Consider the following 23,435-nt stretch of genomic DNA (forward strand, 5'->3'; position numbering starts at 1 on the left):
CATCTAATATTTTCAGACTGCAATTGACCATGGGTAACTGAAACTGAGGAAAGAAACCCCAACAGATAAGGCAGGACACACCGTACTTCTTGGCTAGGAAGCCCTCCACAGCTTTTCCCTTCATCCCTCCACTCCCCAAGACCATTGTTTAGAATACTGTCTCTAAAGGACCTCTTATAGCCATCCCTGCAGCACTGCTACCTGAATGAAAATAAAACCATCTTCTAACGGCCCCTGACCCTGGTCTCTCTCCCTCCAGTATGTTTTTCACATACCCGCAAGAGCAACGATGAGCTGCCTGCTGTCAGAGCCAGCAGGGGCACCGCTCAGCTCTGAGTGGCTCTGAGTCCATGTATTCTCAAGTCTTCCCAACTACGTCAGGGCTGGTCCTTCTCCAACCCTGCCCTCTGTACTAACTGTTGGGAACTTAGTCCAAGTTCCTCCTTTATCTCCTGCTCACAGACACAGGACAATTCTCGGCGGCAGGGCAGAGAGAGAAGCCATGAGAGGTTGTGGGTGTATAAGAATGAGTCTTTATTGCAGAAGCCAGTGGCCACACAGCCATCAGACAAGGACAATTCATTACAGCAAAGTCCATACCAGCAGGCAGCCGCACACCGGCTGGTGAACAGACATCCTTCTGACATGGTAGCGTTAATCTCTGTACCCACAGTTAGTATCCGAGCAGCCGCACGCTGCCCACTAGACTCACCGCCTCACATCGTAGCTGGCTCAGCAGCTTCTCCTGTCTCCCGGCCCAGCACACTGGCTGGTTAACACGGCAGCTATAGCTGAGCTCTTGTGAGCTCTTAGCCTCTCCTGCACACAGAGGAGCTACATCCTATTTCCTCAGGCTCCACTTCTCGGAGCTCTCTAGTCTCTGCTCTGCCCAGCTGCTCTCTCTAACAGACTTCTTCACACACTCCTGGTCAGCAGCCTATTACTCCAGGGACAAAGAAGGCTGGTTGCCAACAGTGACATCAATCATTTGGCTGCAGAAGGAAACAGTATATATACTGTGTGTCCTTGCATCCGCTCCTGGTATCTTGGCCTAATTACAGCCCAGGCTCAGAGTCCTTGGACACCCCGATGAGGCTCATGCTCACAGCAGCCTTGGCCATTCTGGGGCATTGGTAACAAGGCTTCTGTGCTCCCATTGGCTTGGACTATCGGGGAACCTGGCGTGGTTTCCACACTTGCTATAGTCTCCATTGTGCACAGTTTAACTCTTCAGCATGCATTTATGGTTGAAATAATGTGTCTGAACTCTGCTTTTAAATACTAAAGATAAAAAAAGTGGTGGTGGTAGGGGGGAACTAGGGTAGATGAGACAAGAGTGGGAAAATGTTGATAAGTAATGAACTGGATGATGAGTACATGGGTTTTCATGATATTATTTTCAATTTCTGTGTATTTGATTTTTTATAGTATGTTTTAAAAATTCCTCAGCATAGCATGTAAATAAAACCATCCAAAAATCTGGCATCTAACACACATCCTGTGCTGTGCTATATGCAGTACTTTTTAGTTTTCAGAATATACTGTGTCCTTTCGTGCCAATGTACCTTTGCACACACTGCCCTGCTGTGCCTGCATGCACTTCCCACATGTGGACCAGGTAAACTAGTCATTCTTCACCTCCTCCTCGATTCTCTGAGCTATTCAAGCAGAATTAACCGGTAATATCTGCTCTATTGTAATCATAACCCTCTATTAAAATTGCTCTTGTCTATCTTCTCTATTGGCTTAGAAATTGAAATTAAGGTCAGAGGAATGGTTTCTTTTCATTTCAACTTTGTACCCTTGGGGGCCTATCACAGGGCCTGGTAAAGAATGGCTTTCAAAGGGGTTTGCTGAAATCAATAGAACTTTTAAGAGAAAATCAATTCACAGTGGTTTCCAAGGTCTCACAGCTGGGAAGAAAAGGAATAGGATTCCAATTCCTAGCAGCCACCAGTAAACCCAGAACCCATGGCCAGGAGACAGGGAAATTGAGGGGAAGTGAGAGAAAGACTCAGTGGAGGGCATGCAAGCTTAAAAGGTTGTTGGTCTCTGAAGTAAAATATTAATCCTTGTAATTTTGAAGTCACAGGGCATTTCCAGGGCATTCAGTATGTTCCTGTATCAAGAGAGTAACAGATCGCCCTAACCGGTTTGGCTCAGTGGATAGAGCGTCCGCCTGCGGGCTCAAGGGTCCCAGGTTCGATTCCGGCCAAGGGCATGTACCTTGGTTGCGGGCACATACCCAGTAGGGAGTGTGCAGGAGGCAGCTGATTGATGTTTCTGTCTCATCGATGTTTCTAACTCTCTATCCCTCTCCCTTCCTCTCTGTAAAAAATGAATAAAATATATTAAAAAAAAAAAAGAGTAACAGATGAAGTATTAAATGATTTTCTTTAAGAGTGAAAGACTACAGAAGCAGGGCTCAATTTCAGGACCTAAGACTAATTTAATGAAATTTACTAGTAGAAAAGAAAACCTTTCAAAGTTCTCTAAAAACATCAAATACCTGAGTACCTGGATAGTATGAAACTGGTCAAGAAAAATTTTTAAAAAAATATATTTTATTGATTTTTTACAGAGAGGAAGGGAGAGGGACAGAGAGTTAGAAACATCGATGAGAGAGAAACATCGATCAGCTGCTTCCTGCACACTCCCCACTGGGAATGCGCCCGCAACCAAGGTACATGCCCTTGACCGGAATCAAACCTGGGACCCTTGAGTCCGCAGGCCGACACTCTATCCACTGAGCCAAACCGGCTAGGGTTCAAGAAAAACTTGTAAAGAAATTTAAGGGGACATGGTTGTAGAAATAATCACCACTACAAAAATAGTAACAAAAATTATTTAAACATAAAGAAACCTGGAAAAGTTTCACACAGTTCCAATTTCAGATTTTATACAATGTGTTAAAATATGGAAGGTATATCATTTACAAACAAATATGAAAAGGCCAAACATTAAGGTTATATTCAAAATAATATACTTTTTACAGAAAAAAAAAAGACGGTCTTCTAGATTAGGGATTTAAATGGCAATTTAATTGATTCATTAAGTAACACTACTTAAATCGCATTCTCAGTGACAATTACAGGCACTAAATATATCCTCTGGGAGGAACTACTTTTGAAAAACGGTTTTTACTGATTTTCAGAAGGAGAGGAAGGGAGACCGGGAGAGAGACAGAAACATCAGTGATGAGAGAGAATCATTGATCGGCTGCCTTCTGCTCACTTTCTACTAGGGATTGAACTCACAACCTGGGCATGTACCCTGATTAAGAATTGAACCGTGACCTCCTGGTTCATGGGTTGATGCTCAACCACTGAGCCACACCAGTGGGGCTGATAGGACCTACTTTTATAGTAAGATACTAACATACAATCTAATAATATACTTGCCTCTTTGGAAAACTTGTGTTTTCTAAAAATCAAAGATTTTCTTCTGTCTCAGTTATTTTTTCACTGCCCGCTCTGGCCCTAGATCCTATCCACACACATTATTAAAGCAGTAGACTGAGAAGGGCATTTGTTCTCGGATTGACTGGGCATCCAATCAGTCCTAAGGATGCTAAGCACATTCTGCAAATGAGAACAAAATTTAAAACTTATGAAGTGATCAAAATTAAAACTTATGAGGTAGGCTGTTTTAGCAATTTTATTCACAGATAATAAAAAGAATAGTCTTTATTCAAGTTACTGTCCAAATTAAGAGAGCAATTTATTATGTGTGTGCGTGTTTATATGAAAAGCATTTTTGTACTTACTAATCCCAAAGAGCAGCTATGAGGGTGCTTTAAAGGCATCTTTAAACATCAATCAACAATTTCTGTGTGTGCTTATGCTACGCTGCTTAATTTAATTCACGTCAAAAGCAGCTGCTAGGACTACAGAAACGCTTGCCTGTTAGATGCCCCTGGAAGGGCATCATGGCAGAGAGAGGTGGCCATCTTCTTGATCAGACTTGATGGTCCGACCTGGATTAGAAGAAGCACATGTGCATGTGAAACCCTGTGGCCAAGAGCTGAGCGGGCTCACTGGGTCTTGGAACCCCCCTTCCCAAGCCCCTGCTGTGGTCCACAGCGAGACGAGATGAAGACTGCCTATTCTGGTGCCCCTCTTTACATTGGTCACTCCAGGCATAAATCAGCCCTGGGCATCTAGCCACAGTTTTAGTGAGTTTGGGACACCAATGAAGATCTCTAATTTTATGATAAATATAAAACATCCCTTAGAAAGAAGCTTCCAGAAGTTTCAATGTAGACATTGGGCAATCAGATCAGCTGGTCTTAATGAAGAAAATGATTACAACCACTCCACCTGCTGCTGTTAACCAGTGGTCAAAACTACAGCATCTCAATTTGATGTCCTAGTTCTCAAAAAGTACAGCCAGAACTACTGTGATGGCTAGTTTATGTGTTAGCTTGACTAGGCTCCACTACCCCGTTATTTAATCAAACACAAGTGTGGGTGTTGCTGTGAAGGTTTTTTCTTCTTTTAAACAATTATGAATTTACTAGAGGCCTGGTGCACAAAAATTTGTGCACTCGGGGGGGGGGGGGGGCTCAGCCCAGCCTGTGCCCTCTTGCAGTCTGGGACCCCTAGAGGGATGTCCACCTGCTGGCTTAGGCCCACTCTCCAGGGGATCGGGCCTAAGCTGGCAGTCAGACATCCCTTTGGCAGCCTGGGAGCCCTCGGGAGATGTACACTTGCCAGTGGGAACCAGGCCTAAGCTGCAGTCGGACATCCTTAGCGCTGCTGAGGGGATGAGAGAGGCTCCTGCCATCACTGCTGTGCTGGCAGCTGTCAGCCTGGCTTGTGGCTGAACAGAGCTCCACCTGTGGGAGCACACTGACCACCAGGGGGCAGCTCCTGCATTGAGCGTCTACCCCTGGTGGTCAATGTGTGTCATAGTGACCAGTCATTCGCAGTCGTTCTGCTGTTAGGGTCAACTTGCATATAACCCTTTTATTATATAGGACTAGAGGCCCGGTGCACAAAAATTTGTGCACTCATGGGGGGAGAGGGGGGTCCCTCAGCCTAGCCTGTGCCCTCTCGCAGTCTGGGACCCTTCGGGAGATAACGACCTGCTGGCTTAGGCCTGCTCCCGGGTGGCAGAGGGCAGGCCCAATCCCTAGGTGCAGCCCTTGGTTGGGCTCAGAGCAGGGCCGACTGGAGAGTCAGGGCGCTGCCCCCTATAATGCACAGAGCAGGGTGGATCGGGAGGTTGCGATGTCACCCTCAGTCACGCTCAGGGTAGGGCCGATTGGGGGGTTGGGGCACTGCCCCCTGTCACACTCAAGGCAGGGTTGATAGGGAGGTTGCGGTGCCATCCGTCACGCATAGAGCAGGGCTGATCAGGGGGTTGGGGCACTGCCCCGTCACTCAGCGTAGGGCCGATAGGGGAGTTGGGGCACTGTCCCCTGTCACGCACAGAGCAGGGTCAATCAGGGGGTTGGGGAGTTCCCCCCTGTCACGCACAGAGCAGGGCCCATCAGGGGGTTGGGGAGCTCCCCCCTGTCACGCACAGAGCAGGGCCGATCAGGTGGTTGAGGAGCTCCTCCCTGTCACACACAGAGTAGGGCCGATAGGGGAGTTGGGGCACCGCCCCGTCACACACAGCGCAGGGCGGATCAGGGGGTTGGGGTGCTGCACCCTGTCACACTCAGGGCAGGGCCGATGGGGAGGTTATGGCTCTACCCCATCACACACAGAGCAGGGCCTGTGGGGGGGCGGTTGGGGCGCCGCACCCCGTCACACACAGAGCTGCAGGGCGATCAGGGGGTTGGGGAGCTCCCCCGTATCAGGCACAGAGCAAGGATGATCAGGGGGTTGGGGTGCCTTCCCCTGTCACGAACAGAGCAGGGCGGATAGGGAGGTTGTGGCCCCGCCCGTCACACACAGAACCGCAGGGCGATCAAGGGGTTTGGGCGCTGCTCTGTCACGCTGATTCCGGTGCTGGGAGGCCTCGCGGCTCTGCTGATCCCGGTGCTGGGAGGCATATTACCCTTTTACTATATAGAATAGAGGCCTGGTGCACGGGTGGGGGCCGGCTGGTTTGCCCTGAAGGGTGTCCTGGATCAGGGTGGGGGTCCCCACTGGGGTGCCTGGCCAGCCTGGATGAGGGGATGATGGCTGTTTGCAGATGGTCACACCCCCTTCAGGGTGGGGGTCCCCACTGGGGTGCTTGGCCAGTCTGGGTGTGGGGCTGAGGGCTGTTTTCAGGCTGGGACTGAAGCTCCCAACCGCTCCTTTTTTTCTTTTCTTTTTTTATTCTGGGCCAGCTTTAGCTCTGAGGCTTGGCTCCAGCTCTTAGGCCTTGGCTGCTGAAAGCAGGTGTCTGGTTTGTTTGGGTTCTATAATCGAAACACTGTTTCAACTCCAGCTCTGAGTCCCGGCTGGCTGAAAGCAGGTATCTGCGTTTGTTCTATAATTGAAACAATGTTGCGGTCTTGCTGGCTGAAGCCAAGCTGGCTGAAAGAAGGTTTCTGGGTTTTGTTTAGCTTCTATATTTGTAACAATGTTTCAAACTGCAAGCTCGGAGGCCGGCAGCAGCAGGTGGGGAACACTGGAGTCCTCCATCACTGAAGCAAGCAAGCCTCATGTTCGCTTCAAGCTGCCTGGCTGCCGGCCGCCATCTTGGCTTGCAGTTAATTTGCATATCGCCCTGATTAGCCATTGGGGAGGGTAGCGGAAGTACGGCTAATTACCATGTTTCTCTTTTATTAGATAGGATTAGGCCATCTGGAAAACCAGATGGGCTGAGCTCCAAAATGGCACCAATCCTGGGAAGGTTTATTTGTGGATGTGGTTAACATCTGCAACAGCTGGTTTTAAGGCGCATCACCCTCAATAATATGGGCGCCTCATCCAATCAGCTGATGAAGGCCTCACCGGAGAAACCTGAGGCTCCCAGGAGAGGAGAGAGTTCAGCTTCAGGGCTGAGCACAGTCCAGCTGCTCACAGGCCTCTCTCCGCGTTTCACACTCACCAGCCCCACACCGTGTGAGCCAATTCCTTAAAACAAGTCCACACACACACACCCACATAGACACACACACCCCACACCACAAACACACACACACCACACCCACACATATCACACCACACACACAACACACACCCACACCACAAACACACATCACACCACACACACTACACACACCCAGAAATCACACCACACACACACCACAGACACACACTCAACCCTACACACACTACACACACCCACACACACACATCACACCACACACACACCCACCACACCACACACACACACACCACACCCACCCACACCCACCCACCCACATACACATCACAACACACACACACACCACACACACCCACACCACCCACACCACACACACACCCACACACACTGCACCACACACACACACCACACACACCACACCCCCACCACACCCCCCCCACACATATCACACCACACCCACACCCATCGCACACACCCACACACATATCACACACCACACACACCACACACACACCACACATACACCCAGACACACACACACCACACCCACCCACACATACACATCACACCACACACACACCTACCACACCACACACATACACACCACACACACACCCAGACACACACACCACACCCACCCACACCACACACCACACACACACGACACACACACACCACACACACGACACACACACACCACACACCACACACACACAACCACAGACACCCACATATCACACCACACACACCCACACACACGTATCACACCACACACACACCACACACACCCATACACACACCACACACACACCCACACACCCACATCACACACATCCACCACACACACCCACATCACACACACACACCACACACACATCACACCAAACACACACACAACCACACACACCCAGAAATCACACCGCACACACCACACACACACACCCACTCACCACACACCCACACAGACACACACACATCCACCACACCACACCACACATACATATCACACACCACACCCACACACCACACCACACACCCCCCCCACACACCCACACACACCACACCACACACACACCACACCCACACCCACACACGCACACACACACACCCCCTACTGGGGATTGAACCGGCAACCCAGGCACGTGCCCTTGACTGGGATCGAACCTGGGACCCTTCAGTCTGCAGGCCGGCGCTCTATCCACTGAGCCAAACCAGCCAGGGTCAGAGCAGAGATTTAAAGCTAAAGTAATGTCAACATAAGAAACATTTAAACCTCTGAAGAATTTTTGTGAATTTATTTTAGCCAAACTGTCAACAGCTGTCAGGAAGCAAAATTTCAACAGACTGAGAAAATGCTCCAGAGAATGGTAGTTTTGCAACTTATTTTATGCATTACAATCAAGAGAGAAGAAGTGGGCTACATGAAATCCATTAATGACAAATTGGGAGATGGGGGAAAATATAGTGGGGAAACTTGTGGGATTGGATAAAAAGTAAAATGGTAGACACATAGCTCTTTTATATAGGACAGCTAAGAGTCAACAATTATTAAGTAACACTGAGGGCATTTGTGGTCTCTGTTCTAGTGTGGTATCTGTGTTTTGATGGGTTTGGAAAAAGGGAATGACTTGGACATTCCAAAGTATGTTATCCTATATAATAATCCTATATTATAAAGAGGTAATATGCAAATTGACCCTCGCACCACAAGATGGCCGCCCCACGTCGTCACAAGATGGCCAGCAGGGGAGGGCAGTTAGGGGGGGACCAGGCTGGCAGGGGAGGGCAGTTGGGGGCAATCGGACCGGCAGGGGAGGGGCTAGGGGGCTATCAGGCAGGCAGGCGAGCGGTTAGGAGCCAGCAGTCCCGGATTGTGAGAGGGCTGTCGGACTGCCAGTTTAGGCCCGATCACAGTGGGATCAGGCCTAAACCAGCAGTTGGACAGTCCCCAAGGGGTACCAGATTGGAGTGGGTGCAGGCTGGGCTGAGGGTCTTTTACCCTCCCCCCAGCTGGCCTGGCCTCTAGTCTACACTAATAAAAGAGAAACATGGTAATTGGCGTACGACCGCTACCCTTCCCATTGGCTAATCAGCGAGATATGCAAATTAACTGACAGCCAAGATGGCGGCCGGCAGCCAGGCAGCTTGAAACTAACATGAGGCTTGCTTGCTTCAATGACGGAGGAAACCAACGTTCCCCGCCTGCGGCTGCAGGCCTCTGAGCCTGCAGTTTAAGAAACTATGTAACAAATACTGCCGGACTTCAGCCAGCAGGATCGCAACATTGTAAGCAAAGGCCAGAAACCTACTTTCAGCAGCGGAGGCCTAAGAGCTAGAGCCAAGCCTCAAGCTAAAGCTGGCCCAGCATAAAAAAAAAAAAAAGGAAAAAAGGAGCAGTTGGGAACTTCAGTCACCCCCAGCCTGAAAACAGCCCTCAGCCCCTCACCCAGACTGGCCAAGCACCCCAGTGGGGACCCCCACCCTGAAGGGGGTGTGACCAGCTCCAAACAGCCATCATCCCCTCACTCAGGCTGGCCAGGCACCCCAGTGGGGACCCCCACCCTGAAGGGTGTGTTACAAGCTACAAACAGCCATCATCCCCTCACCCAGGCTGGCCAGGTATCCCAGTGGGCACCCCCACCCTGATCCAGGACACCCTTCAGGGCAAACCAGCCGGCCCCCACCCGTGCACCAGGCCTCTATGCTATATAGTAAAAGGGTAACATGCCTTCCAGCACCGGGATCAGCGGAGCTGAGAGGCCTCCCGGCACTGGGATCAGCGTGACAGGGGGCAGCACCCAAACCCCCTGATCGCACTGCGGCTCTGTGTGTGACGGGGTAGAGCCATAACCTCCCCATTGGCCCTGCTCTGAGTGTGAGAGTGGCGGCGTCCCAACCCCCTGATCGGCCCTGCTCTGTGGATGATACAGGGCAGTGCCCCAACCCCGCCCCCCACGCCCCCACAGGCCCTGCTCTGTGTGTGACGGGGTAGAGCCATAACCTCCCCATCAGCACTGCCCTGAGTGTGACAGTGGCGGTGCCCCAACCCCCTGATTGGCCCTGCTCTGTGGGTGATAGAGGGCGGCGCCCCAACACGCTGATCCGCCCTGCTCTGTGTGTGACAGGGGACGGTGCCCCAACTCCCCTATCGGGCCTACTCTGTGAGTGACAGGGGGAGCTCCTCAACCCCCTGATGGGTCCTGCTCTGTGCGTGACAGGGTACGGAGCCCCAACCCCCCTGATGGGCCCTGCTGTGTGCATGACAAGGGGCAGCGCCCCAACCTCCCCATCGACCCTGCCTTTAGTGTGACAGGGGATGGTGCCCCAACCCCCCAATCGGCCCTACCCTGAGCGTGACTGAGGGTGGCATCGCAATCTCCCAATCCGCCCTGCTCTGTGCATGACAGGGGGCGGCGCCCCAACTCCCCAATCGGCCCTGCTCTGAGCCCGACCAGGGGCTGCACCTAGGGATTGGGCCTGCCCTCTGCCACCCGGGAGCAGGCCTAAGCCAGCAGGTCGTTATCTCCCGAAGGGTCCCAGACTGCGAGAGGGCATAGGCCGGGCTGAGGGACCCCCCTCCCCCCCAAGTGCACAAATTTTTGTGCACCGGGCCTCTAGTTGTAGATATAAAAAGACTAGAGGCCCAGTGCCCAGATTCGTGCACAGGTGGGGTCCCTCGGCCTGGCCAGCGGGGACTGGGCTGAAACCGGCAGTCCGACATCCCTCAAGGGTTCCTGGATTGTGAGAGGGTGGTTCTCGGGTGATGCACCCCGGAATTGGGCTCCCTCTTCTCTGATTCCGTCACCTGAGAACCACAGCTACCAAGTCACCACAGCTCGGTAGGTTCTGCATTAGCATCTGCACCCTGGTGGTCATTGTGCATCATAGCTACCAGTTGGACGGTTGAATGGTCACTTAGGCTTTTATATATATAGACTAGGGGCCTGGTGCATGAATTTGTGCACGGGTGGGGTCCAGTGGGCTCACCCTGATATGGTCGGACTAGCTGGGGGGACGGGCCATGGTCGGTTGGCTGGCTGGCCCTGCCCCATGGTCAAACTCCTGGTCGAGGGGACAATTTGCATGTTAGCCTTTTACTGTATAAGAGGATAATAGGCGTAATTAAGATAAAGACCATCCTTTGTGATTACCTTAGATCTGAGTTTGTAAGGTTGCAACACAGGCCTCCCTTTTTAAAAAAAAAAAAAAAAAAAATTTTATTGATTTTTTACAGAGAGGAAGGGAGAGGGATAGAGAGTTAGAAACATCGATGAGAGAGAAACATCGATCAGCTGCCTCCTGCACACCTCCTACTGGGGATGTGCCCGCAACCAAGGTACATGCCCCTGACCAGAATCAAACCTGGGACCCTTTAGCCCGCAGGCTGACACTCTATACACTGAGCCAAACCGGTTAGGGCAACGCAGGCCTCCCTTGAACTTGTTGGGCATTTTTTGTCCATACATCCATCTTTTGGTCATAAATCGACCCAAAGGATGTACTCATGACCAACCTTTTAAATGGGTAATGAGGTCTTATGGTGTTAGGAAGGCTTATTTTTAGGGCGTTTTAGAGTCAGCGTTTGTCTTGTTGAACAGGGTGGACTACTTGGGATGGGCAAGACTATAACCTTAGATGGCATTCAAGGTTGAATTATTATTGTTTAAAAGAAAAAAAAGGCAGGTATATGGGAGGCAGTTAGATTTTATATGTCCTTGTTAAAAAATATTCTGGATTATATTTCATTTTTGAGTTATGACTTGATTTTTGTGAGATTTTTTTGTATTTAGTATAATATTTATATACTAGGAATAAAAGTGTTAAATCAGTAATACTGATTAGAAACAGAAAATGTCTAATATTAGACAAAGAAGACTCTGAGGGAAATAAGCATTTCAATCAATTAAACCATCTTTTAGTCCAGCCAGCGTGGGTCAGTGGTTGATCAACGCCTAAACTGCTCCCCTGCTGGCCTGATTGCCCACAACTGCCCTCCCCTGCCGGCCATCTTGAACAAGGGTGTGACGGTCAATTTGCATATCACCTCTTTCTTATATAGGACTAGGGTCCCGATGCACAAAATTCATGCAAGAGTAGGCTTTCCTTCCCCTGGCACCTGGGACCCAGGCTTCCCTCCAGATTCTGGCAGGCACCCAGGACCCGGGCAGCCCCAGGTTTGTCCAGAAGGTCATCCGGAAGGACATCTGGTCTAATTAGCACATTATGCTTTAATTATTATAGAGGATACTAGAGGCCCGGGGCACAAAACTTGTGCACAGGTAGGGTCCCTAGGCCTGGCCGGCAATCAGGACTGATCAAGTCTGCAGGCTGGGGCCTTCCTTCATTCTGTGCCGGCCCCTGGTTGTCAGCACACATCATAACAAGTGATCAAACTCCCGAGGAGAATCTTTGCATATTAGCCTTTTATATATAGATACTAGAGGCCCGGTGCACAAAAATTTGTGCACTCGGGGGAAGGGGGGGTCCCTCAGACCAGCCTGTGCCCTCTCGCAGTCTGGGACCCCTCGGGAGATAACGACCTGCTGGCTTAGGCCTGCTCCCGGGTGGCAGAGGGCAGGCCCAATCCCTAGGTGCAGCCCCTGGTCGAGCTCAGAGCAGGGCCAATTGGGGACTTAGGGCGCTGCCCCTGTCATGCACAGAGCAGCGAGGATCGGGAGGTTGCGATGCCACCCTCAGTCACGCTCAGGGTAGGGCCGATTGGGGGGATGGGGCACCGCCCCGTCACACTCAAGGCAGGGTCGATGGGGAGGTTGCGGTGCTACCCCGTCATGCATAGAGCAGGGCCCATCAGGGGGGTTGGGGCTCCATACCCTGTCATGCACAGAGCAGGATCAATCAGGGGTTTGGGGAGCTCCCCCCATCATGCACAGAGCAGGGCCGATCAGGGGGTTGAGGAGCTCCCCCGTCACTCACAGAGTAGGGCCGATAGGGGAGTTGGGTCACCGCCCCCTGTCACACTCAGGGCAGGGCGGATCAGGGGGTTGGGGCGCCGCCACTGTCACACTCGGGGCAGGGCAGATGGGGAGGTTATGACTCTACCCCATCACACACAGAGCAGGGCCCGTGGGGGGTGGGGGTTGGGGCGCCGCCCTCTAACACCAACAGAGCAGGGCCGATCAGGTGGTTGGGGCGCTGCCACTCATACTCAGGGCAGGGCCAATGGGGAGGTTATGGCTCTACCCCATCACACACAGAGCAGGGCCCGTGGGGGGTGGGGGGATTGGGGCCCCGCCCCCTGTCACACACAGAGTTGCAGGGCGATCAGGGGGTTTGGGCGCTGTCCCCTGTCACGCTGATCCCGGTGCTGGGAGGCATATTACCCTTTTATTATATAGGGTAGAGGCCTGGTGCATGGGTGGGGCTGGCTTGTTTGCCCTGAAGGGTGTCCTGGATCAGGGTGGGGGTCCCCACTGGGGTGCCTGGGCAGTCTGGCTGAGGGGCTGAGGGCTGTTTTCAGGCTGGGACTGAAGCTCCCAACCTCTCCGTTTTTTCTTTTTCTTTTTTTTTATTCTGGGCCAGCTTTAGCTCTGAGGCCTCGGCTGCTGAAAACAGGTTTCTGGCCTTTGTTTACCGTCTGTATTTGATACAATGTTGCGGTCCGGCTCGCTGAAGCCCCGCTGAGTAAAGCAGGTTTCTGGGTTTTTTTTAGCTTCTATATTCGCAACATAGTTACTTAGAGTTGCAGCTGAGGGGCCGGCAAGTCAGGCGGGGAACGTTGGAGTTCTCCGTCACTGAAGCAAGCAAGCCTCCCTCTTCCCATCAGCTGCCTGGCTGCCGGCCGCCATCTTGGCTGCCAGTTAATTTGCATATCTCGGCCCTACTCTGTGAGTGACAAGGGGATTAGCCAATGGGAAGGGTAGCGGTCGTACGCCAATTACCATGTTTCTCTTTTATTAATGTAGATTGTTATGTGTTGGGGTAGATATAATAGGCCAGGATTGGGTGAATTTAGTATTTTATGTAGATTGGTGGCATAATTTTTCACTTTTTTACTTTTGCAATTAGTGAAATAGTTTTTTATTGTTTATTATTTTTAAATATGGCCCATTTCTTTTTTATTAGAAATACTTCATTTATTTATTTATTTTTAAATATATTTTATTGATTTTTTACAGAGAGGAAGGGAGAGGGAGAGGGAGAGAGGGAGAGAGATAGAGAGTTAGAAACATCGATGAGACAGAAACATCGATCAGCTGCCTTCTGCACACCTCCTACTGGGGGTGTGCCCGCAACCCAGGTACATGCCCTTGACCGGAATCGAACCTGGGACCCCTCAGTCCGCAAGCCGACGCTCTATCCACTGAGCCAAACCGGTTTCGGCGTCTTTTTTATTAGAAATACTTTAGTGTTATTGAGGATGGTCTCTGTCAGCTGAACTATTGCAATTAGGGAGGTGTTTTTAAAGTTATTTGTCCAAGATGGGTTTTTATAATGGATATATCCAGAAAAAACTAAACTAAAGCTTATATTTTTAGTAGGAGAAAGTCAATGTGTGGCCAATAAAGTGTTAACTTTATTATAACCAATAATCAGAATATTATTGTCTAGTAGATGTGAAAGATTAGCAGGTGCAGAGTAGTTAAAACTTTTTATGTCTAATGAGGGAAAGGGTCTGAGAGGAGAGATATTAATTCCATTAGGAAACCATAAGGGGGATAATAATAACGTAAAAATAATTTTATTTATTTAATTAATAACAATTAGGTGATACTGGAATAAGGTTTGAACAGTATCAATTTGTTGCAGTTTTGGGATTGTTTCCTGCCTTTGGTGTCAATGGCTTTTTGTCCTTGAGAAGTTTTTGATTTCAGCTATAGGCAGAGGCGAATGTCAGAGATAGAGGCAGACATTCATTCATGATTAGGCATTTGGTAAGGTTTTTTCCAACAGTGCTGGAGTCCTTAACAAGTTAAGCATCATGTCAGTCACTGGTGACTGACACTATACTTTCTGTTTGGACCTCGTCAATGTCCAGCTGCCAGCATATCAGTGAAATCGGATATCGTGGGCTAAACAGAAAGGAAGACAAAACAGGCTTGGCGCTTTAACACGTCTTTTCCAATGGACACATTTTTGGTTGTAAATCGTGGTATTTTTTTAAAAATACATTTTATTGATTTTTTTACAGAGAGGAAGGGAGAGGGATAGAATTAGAAACATTGATGAGAGAGAAACATCAATTCAGCTGCCTCCTGCACACTCCCTACTGGGGATGTGCCCGCAACCAAGGTATATGCCTTTGACCGGAATCGAACCTGGGACCCTTCAGTCCGCAGGCCTACGCTCTATCCACTGAGCCAAAAGGGTTAGGGCAAATCGTGGTTTTTGAAGTCTTTTTTTTTTTAATGGGAGTATATTGTGAAATCAATGTTATTAATTTATTAGTTTTTATAAGTTGGTTCTCGATAATAACCAAGAATTAGGTTTTTCTTAGAATGTATTTTTCTTTTTAGCTATTTTTATATTTAGAAAATAAAGATTTTTAAAATCAGTAACATTTTAAATAAGTCATAAGAATAATTATTTGCTATTTATTTAGTACCATAACCAATTTTTTGTTCATTCTGATTATTTGCATTTTCACGAATTTAGTTATTTTTTAGAGTTTTGTAAGTTTTTATTTAAAGACTAGAGGTCTGATGCATGAAATTTGTGCAAGGGGCTCAGCCCTTGCAGCTGCGGTGGCTTGCCTCGGCCCTCGCAGCCCCAGCTTTGTCCAGAAGGTCGTCCTGAAGGATGTTTGGCTGTCCAGTCTAATTAGCATATTACACTATTTTTTATTATTATAGATATGAGCTGTTTAGAAATTTTTAATTTAGAGTGTCAGAGTCCTTTTCATGGATTTTTTTAAAAAAAAGTAACATATTTGCAAATGTATTAGAGTAAAATAATGATTGTCCATAAATGACAAAACCTAAAATGACATGGTTATAGATCTGATTACAATGATTTAAAAAAAATTTTTTTTTTAAGATCCAACATTTTAAGATAACAGTTTTTTCGAAAATAATTGCTGTAAAATGACACAAAAGAATAATATAAAGTCCATACTTTTTTAGATTTAATATAGAATTTTAATATATAAAGAATAAATATGTAAGGTTTTAAAATACTATATGTGGCACACTGGAAGTGTATATTGAGTATTGGAAACAATTTATAAATTTCCAACGTGTGGATTATAAATACAAGGAGCATTATTAGTGGATGCCCCCTATGGGAAACCATCACTCTTGGCTGCCCAGTGTCACTGACAGGACACCTACTACCTGAGAGCTTTCTGTTTGAATTTGGCTTTAATGTTTTGTAAGTTTTTCCCTGGAGCAGGCTGAAATATTTGAAACATTCATTTAAATAAAAATATATGTATGTAAACAGAATATAGTTATTATTATTATTATTAGGTAAAACTTCTCATGCAATTTTAAGTATATTAAATAGGCTTAATTATTTTAAAAACTTTTCTTTAATAGGGGCCCATTGAAATAACCCAAAGTAATTTCTCGGTTAAAAAGTCTTTTAAAATTTAAACTTTGGCCTGACCAGCATGGCTCAGAGGTTGAGGGTCAACCTATGAACCAGGAGGTGATGGTTAAATTACCGGTGAAGGCATGTGCCTGGATTGCAGGCTCAATCTCCTGTGAGGGGCATGCAGGAGGCAGCCAATCAATGATTCTCATTGGTCTCTTCATCTCTCTTTTCCTTACTCTCTGAAATAAATAAAAATATGTTTTTTAAAAAAATTTAAACTGTGGAAAGGTTGTCAAGCTTAACCAAAAGATTATGACATAAACTTTGTAAACCCAGGTAAAATAAATATTTTTATGGTAATAATTTTAAAAGACATTAGATTTGAAATAGTTTTAATATTAAATATTTATGTAGACTACAGGATTTTGCTTAATTTATATAAGTATTTAATTTTTTTAGGCCAATAAAAGATTATAGCCTAGTAATGCCATTTGGAGGCAGAAAATGTACCACACATTCTATATAATAAAAGGCTAATATGTAAATCGACCGAATGGCAGAATGACCAGGCACTATGATGTGCACTGACCACCAGGGGGCAAACGATTAACACAGGAGCTGCCCCCTGGTGGTCAGTGTGCTCCCACAGTGGGAGTGCCACTCAGCCAGAAGCTGGGCTCAAGGCTGGCGAGCACAGCGGCGGTGGCAGGAGCCTCTCCTGCCTCTGCGGCAGCGCAAAGGATGTTCAACTCATGGCTTAGGGGGAGTGGGCCTAACTCATCAGGCATCCTCCAAGGGCTCCTGGACTGCGAGAGGGTGCAAGCCCCGCTGAGGGACTTCCCCCCCAAGTGCATGAATTTCGTGCACCAGGCCTCTAGTCATAAATAAATGAAATGTATTACATAAAGATCATATATATAATTTGATAATTTACTTTTTTCTTTTCTCTTAAAAATGCATTTCCATATTTTATATTATTAAAATTATATACATTTTAACTTAGTTAGAATGTCTAACTTTTGGAACCCTTACTTTTTAGAGATAACCAAAAAAGTAAGCAATCAGTATTACCTAGACCAGTGATGGCGAACCTATGACACGCATGTCAGAGGTGACACGCGAACTCATTTTTTTTGGTTGATTTTTCTTTGTTAAATTGCATTTACATATATAAAATAAATATTAAAAACATAAATCTTTGTTTTATTATGGTTGCAAATATCAAAAAATTGCTGTATGTGACTCGGCACCAGAGTTAAGTTAGGGTTTTTCAAAATGCTGACACGCCGAGCTCAAAAGGTTCGCCATCACTGCCCTAGACTGACTTTTATGAACATATTTCATAACCTTTAGAAATACAGGTTTTTCTATTGGCAAACACACTTTCATGAAATACAACTTTAACCAAGCACTAGACATTTATTAAGAGTTCCAAGTTCATTCCCAGCCTCTTTGTAAAAAAGCCAAAAGCAGGTGAACCCAAGACTTGTCTAGCAACCAATGTTTTAGTATTTAAGTTATTTTAAAATATCTACATACTTAATAACTTTTATAAAATTTATTAATTTAGAAAGGAATAGTTTAAGTAAGTTAAACAGATTTTATTTTTAACCAACTGATAGGCCTGAATTAGCAATTAGGCGTGTTGGGTAGATTTTATTTAGATAAATAAGAATCTTCAATTATGTTTACTGTGTAGGTTATTGTATATTCAGTTTGGTAACATTCCTGTTTATTCTTTAAAGATTCATTTACAAACCAAATTAACTCAGTATTAGATGAAGGAGTTTCCTATAAACCATTTCTAGGAATAAGAATGTGGTCAATAAGCAGAATTCAATTGTGCATGTGTTTATTCAGTAAATAAAGGAGCAAAGTTGTTGGGTTAAGACCCTTATATTAAGTTTAAGTGAAATTGGGTGAAGAAGGCAAGAGCCAGTGTGCTGACAGAAGTGCTGAATGCGATTAGAGTTTGGCGGAGACTTAGCAGCGGCTCTCACCCTGTGGGTCGCGAACAATGAAAATCCATCCTGCACATCAGATATTTACACTACGACTCATAACAGCAGCAACATGACAGTTATGAAGTAGCAACAAAAATAATTTTATGGTTGGGGGTCACCACAACATGAGGAACTGTATTAAAGGGTCGCGGCATTAGGAAGGTTGAGAACCCCTGCTTAATAGAATGAGGAACATTAACAAAGGCGAGTCCATAGCTTTGTTGCTGCGTTTTTGTATACTGTCTATAGCAGAAACGGCTGTCATGGAGGGAGGAGGCTTTCTGGCTATTGACTTTAGTTGTTGACTGTAATAGATCATAGGTCTATGATGATTTTATTTTTGAGTTAAAATTTTTATAATTAAGGTGCACCAGAGTGGAAGTTCTAGATTCTTTTTTAGAAATTTTATAACTTGTTTTCCTTCTGAGTTCCACTGAATTGGATCAGGTTAAATTGATTTTAATAAGACATAAAGGCTGGGCCATTAATGAAAAATTTTGAACCCCATTTTTTGTGTGACAATATTCAGTCAAACTAGGAATCCTCTAAGCTAGTTTTCTTGGAAGAGGAAAAGATAGGATTTACCTGAGTTTTTTAGGGTTAATTAATAGCCCATCTTTAGATATTAGATTACCAAAGTATTTTACCAAGGGTAAACAGAGTAAGAGCTTGTTCTATGATATTCTTGTCCTTTTACGGCTAGCTGTTGTAATAGATATACTGTGCCTTTTTGGGAGCCTAGTAATTTTTTAGAATATAAGATTAAATCATCTACATATTGGATTGCAGTGGAATTATTAGGAAATTTAATATTATTTAAATCAGCTTTTACTATCTAATACAATAGGGGGGAAATTTTGTATATTCTGGGGTATTACTGCCTAAGTAAATTTGTAATCCTCCCAGGTGAAAGAGGTATTATTTATTGTAAGTAAAAGGTTTCTTATCAGAGTACTAATGAGGGCTGGGATCTGAGAGTCTCCAGCCTTGGAGGCCTAATTTTTCATGTTAAATTTTGTGTTTTTATTTTTTAAAAAAATATTTTTTATTGATTTCAGAGAGGAAGGGAGAGGGAGAGAGAGATGGAAACATCAATGATGAGAGAGAATCACTGATCAGCTGCCTCCTAGACACCTCACACTGGGGGATCAAGCCTGCAACCCGGGCATGTGTCCTGACCAGGAATCGAACTGTGACCTGGTTCATAGGTCAATGCTCAACCACTGAGCCATGCAGGCCGGGCAGTGGTGTTTTTTTTTTTTAAATATATTTGCAGAGTCTCATGAAATTTTGTAGGGATGCTCTGTAGTGGGTCAAGGTGTGTTGCTTATGGGTCGAGTCCTATGAGGCTTTCACCCTCTAGGTGCTGCGGTTTCTTGCCACAACTGTTTATACAGCCATGAGAACTTGGAGTGTTAAGTGACTAACCTGTATGCACGTGTCCCCAGATGAGTCAATGGTTTAATAAGAGTTGAGTTGAAATTTCACTATGGAGCTGCTGTATGTCATGAGGAATGACCTCTGACACATTACAAAGATTTTTAATCGCTTAAGAACAACCAAGATTTGGCTGGAGGGAGGACGTGTCCTTTATCTTTGGAACTGAACAAGTTCAGCTCTCACTTATACGGGAAAGGTTTTTGTTCAGACTCTCAAGAAAGCAATTCCAATTGAAAAGCCAAAATTAAAAACTAGCCATCCATTTTTCCTCCTCTCTCACCATAGCATGAGTTCTGTTAACCCTTAACCTTACTTTAATTTTCAGGATTTAAAAGTGCAGTTTAAATAAAGTTAGAGTCTTTACCACAAGTGGGGGAGGTCCTGGATACAAGGAACAATTCACCCAGTCCACCCGATGTGGTGAGAATCGGTGGGCTCAATGGGCCCTTTCCTGGATCCTAGTACCAGGTCCTGGTCCGAGGGGTGGTCCCAGCTGAATATGGAAACCTACCCTCTGTGTCAAGTAAATGTCAATGTAAGAAACATTCAAACCTCTGAAGAATTTTTTTGAGTTCATTTGAGCCAAGCTGTTAACAAGTGCCAGGAAGCAAAATCTAGACAGATTGAGATAATGCTCCAGAGAATGGCAGTCTTGCAACTTATCTATACCAGAGGTTCTCAACCTGTGGGTCGTGACCCCTTTGGGGGTCGAACGACCCTTTCACAGGGGTAGCCTAAGACCATCGGAAAACACATATATAATTACATATTGTTTACAGTAGCAAAATTACAGTTATGAAGTAGCAACGAAAATAATTTTATGGTTGGGGGTCACCACAACATGAGGAACTGTATTAAAGGGTAGTGGCATTAGGAAGGTTGAGAACCACTGATCTATACTAATAAAAGCCTAGGTGGCCCTCGTGTGACACCCTCACATCATCACAAGATGGCTGGCAGGAGAGGGCAGTTGGGGGCGACCGGGCCGGCAGAGAAGTGCAGTTGGGGGCAATTGGGCTGGCAGGGGAGGGCAGTTGGGGGTGATTGGGCTGGCAGGGGAGCGATTAGGGGGCAATCAGGCCAGCAGGGGAGCGATTAGGGGGTGATCAGGCTAGCAGGGGAGCAATTAGGGGGCGATCCGGCAGGCAAGTGGTTAGGAGCCAGCAGTCCTGGATTGTGAGAGGGATGTCCGACTGCCGATTTAGGGATCTGGCCTAAACTGGCAGTTGGACATCCCCCGAGGAGTCCCAGATTGGAGAGGGTGCAGGCCAGGCTGAGGGACACCGCTCCCTGCTGCCCCACCCCCCGCACTAATTTTGTGCACTGGGCCTATAGTCCTACATAAGACCCTATGGAAATTGACCGAATGGCGGAACAACCAGTTGCTATGACGCACACTGACTACCAGGGGGCAGATGCTCAATGCAGGAGCTGCCCCCTGGTGGTCACTGCCAGAAGCCAGGCTCATGGCTGCGAGTGCTGCGGCAGTGGCAGGAGTCTCTCCTAGCTCGGGGGCAGCACTAAGGACCCCTCGGGGTCCCGAACTGTGAGAGGGCGCAGGCTGGCTGAGGGACACCCTCCTCCCTAGTGCACGAATTCAGCAAATTATTAAGGCATAACTTTAATTTTAAGTGTGCAGTTCAGTACAAAGTAAAATTATGCACAGATTTATATGATCTAAGATGGGAAAGACAAATTAGACACTATATTCATATACTTTACTATAAAGTGGAACTGGATTATAACATTATCATTTTATTTAAATGAAAAATATTTATAAGCTGTTCTAATAGCACATTAAAATTTAAACAATAAAGTAAGGCTAATTATGTTAAGAGGCTGAGAACTCAAAAAGTGTGGCTAGGACCTGGAGATTATTATGCTGAACAAAATAAGCCACTTAGAGAAAGACAAATATCACATGATCTCATATGTGGAATCTAATGAACAAAATAAATTGCCAAACAAAATAGGTCCAGAGGCATGGAAGCATGGAACAGACTGACAGATCTCAGACGGAAAGAGGTTGGAGGGGACGGTTAGAGATTAATCAAAGAATATATAGGCATATACGCATAACCCACGGACACAGACAATAGGGTGGGGAAGGCCTCAGGTGGAGAGTAGTTGAGAGGGGGAAATGAGGGACACCTGCAATACTGTCAACTACCAGCCTTGACAAAAGTCTATATACCCAACTAAATCTTGATTCTTCTTCCTCAGTCTAAAAGTATTTCTTAAAAGAAGACAGTAACACTTGATCATTATATTCTGTTGATAGGTAGAGAAATCAAAAGCTCACAAAATGAATCCTCTATAAACTGCAGTGTACATGTTAATAAAAACAGTCTTTCATTTACCAGTAAATCATTTTCTGCCTTACTGATTTGGATTGTATTTTATTTTGACTTTGATAATCCAGCTAAAAACTTAAATTTAGGTCTACAAAACAAATAATAACTGTTTTCCTAAATCCCATCTAAACTTCCAGAGTTAAACTACTAAGAATTCCTGGCTTCATTCACAATTATTCTTACCTTTACACCTTGAATGAGACCATTCATGAGGAATGTGTGTTGAGGAAATGTTTCATGTAGAACCTACAAAAAGCAAACAAACATCAAGGTAAATTCAAAAGCAAATTAAAGGAAATTTTCTGCTTCTCTTAATGGCAGGCTAGGTAAGTAAGATGGAACCATGTAATGAATAATTTTTAAGTATAGATGAAATTTTAAAAGTATCTAAAAGTATATAAAGTTAACAAGATAGTGAGGCAGAAACCTAAATAAGAGCCCCAAAAGGCACTTCAGTCACTTGGTTACTTTTGTTATAAAAGAACCTGCAGTAAAAAAATAAACTGTTATTTAGCTACCCCCTCAACAATTTTAAGCAGGTACCACAAATGGTTACACAAACCCCAGTTGGACCTGCAGCCCAGTTTTATGTCACTGAGGAAGTCCAGGAAACAATAGCCTTAAATGTGGATTATAGTGACTCCAGACTGGTAACCTCCTTCTGTCTAACAGGGAAAAATCTAAAGCTACTGCTGAAAAGGCTATCATCTAGACTTCAAACCAACCACACATATACTTTTTTCAAATATAATGAATGGTACCTAATCAAAGGAAATCAGATACAAAAAGGACGACACCGTGCACAAAACATAGCAACAGACAAACAAACGGAACAAATATACCAACGTCCATACCCTGATGAAGGAAAAAGACCCATAAGTGCAGGAAGCACAAGAGTTCCAATCAAGATGAACCCAAAGAACCCCACAATAAGACACATCGTGTTTCAGTCTCAGCAATGACAACAACAACAACAAAATCACAGACGTTCCAGAAAACTGGGATCTTAAGCCAGCCAAAGGAATGACATTTCAATTTTTCATATTTTATTATTATTCTGTTAGCTTTTTATTTTTTTTTGATTTTTTCTTTGTTCTCCTATTTTTTGTTTGTTCCTTTATTTCCTACTTCTTTTCACATTATTTTTTCAACCACG

General features: G+C 45.9%; 1 protein-coding gene across 1 annotated transcript in view; it reads right to left on the reverse strand.

Annotated features, from left to right (window-relative positions):
- The window catches only part of MFSD14B (major facilitator superfamily domain containing 14B), a 63,627-nt gene extending 41,102 nt beyond the window's left edge, over positions 1-22,525 (reverse strand). Inside the window, exon 1 of the mRNA XM_036311198.1 lies at positions 22,463-22,525. Within this exon, the coding sequence (XP_036167091.1) occupies positions 22,463-22,489 (27 nt within the window). The 5' untranslated portion in view covers positions 22,490-22,525. The remainder of the gene's footprint in view (positions 1-22,462) is intronic.
- Between the last annotated feature and the right edge of the window lie 910 nt (positions 22,526-23,435).

This window comes from Myotis myotis, unplaced genomic scaffold, assembly GCF_014108235.1.
Source record: "Myotis myotis isolate mMyoMyo1 unplaced genomic scaffold, mMyoMyo1.p scaffold_m19_p_52, whole genome shotgun sequence".
Lineage (NCBI taxonomy): Eukaryota > Metazoa > Chordata > Mammalia > Chiroptera > Vespertilionidae > Myotis > Myotis myotis.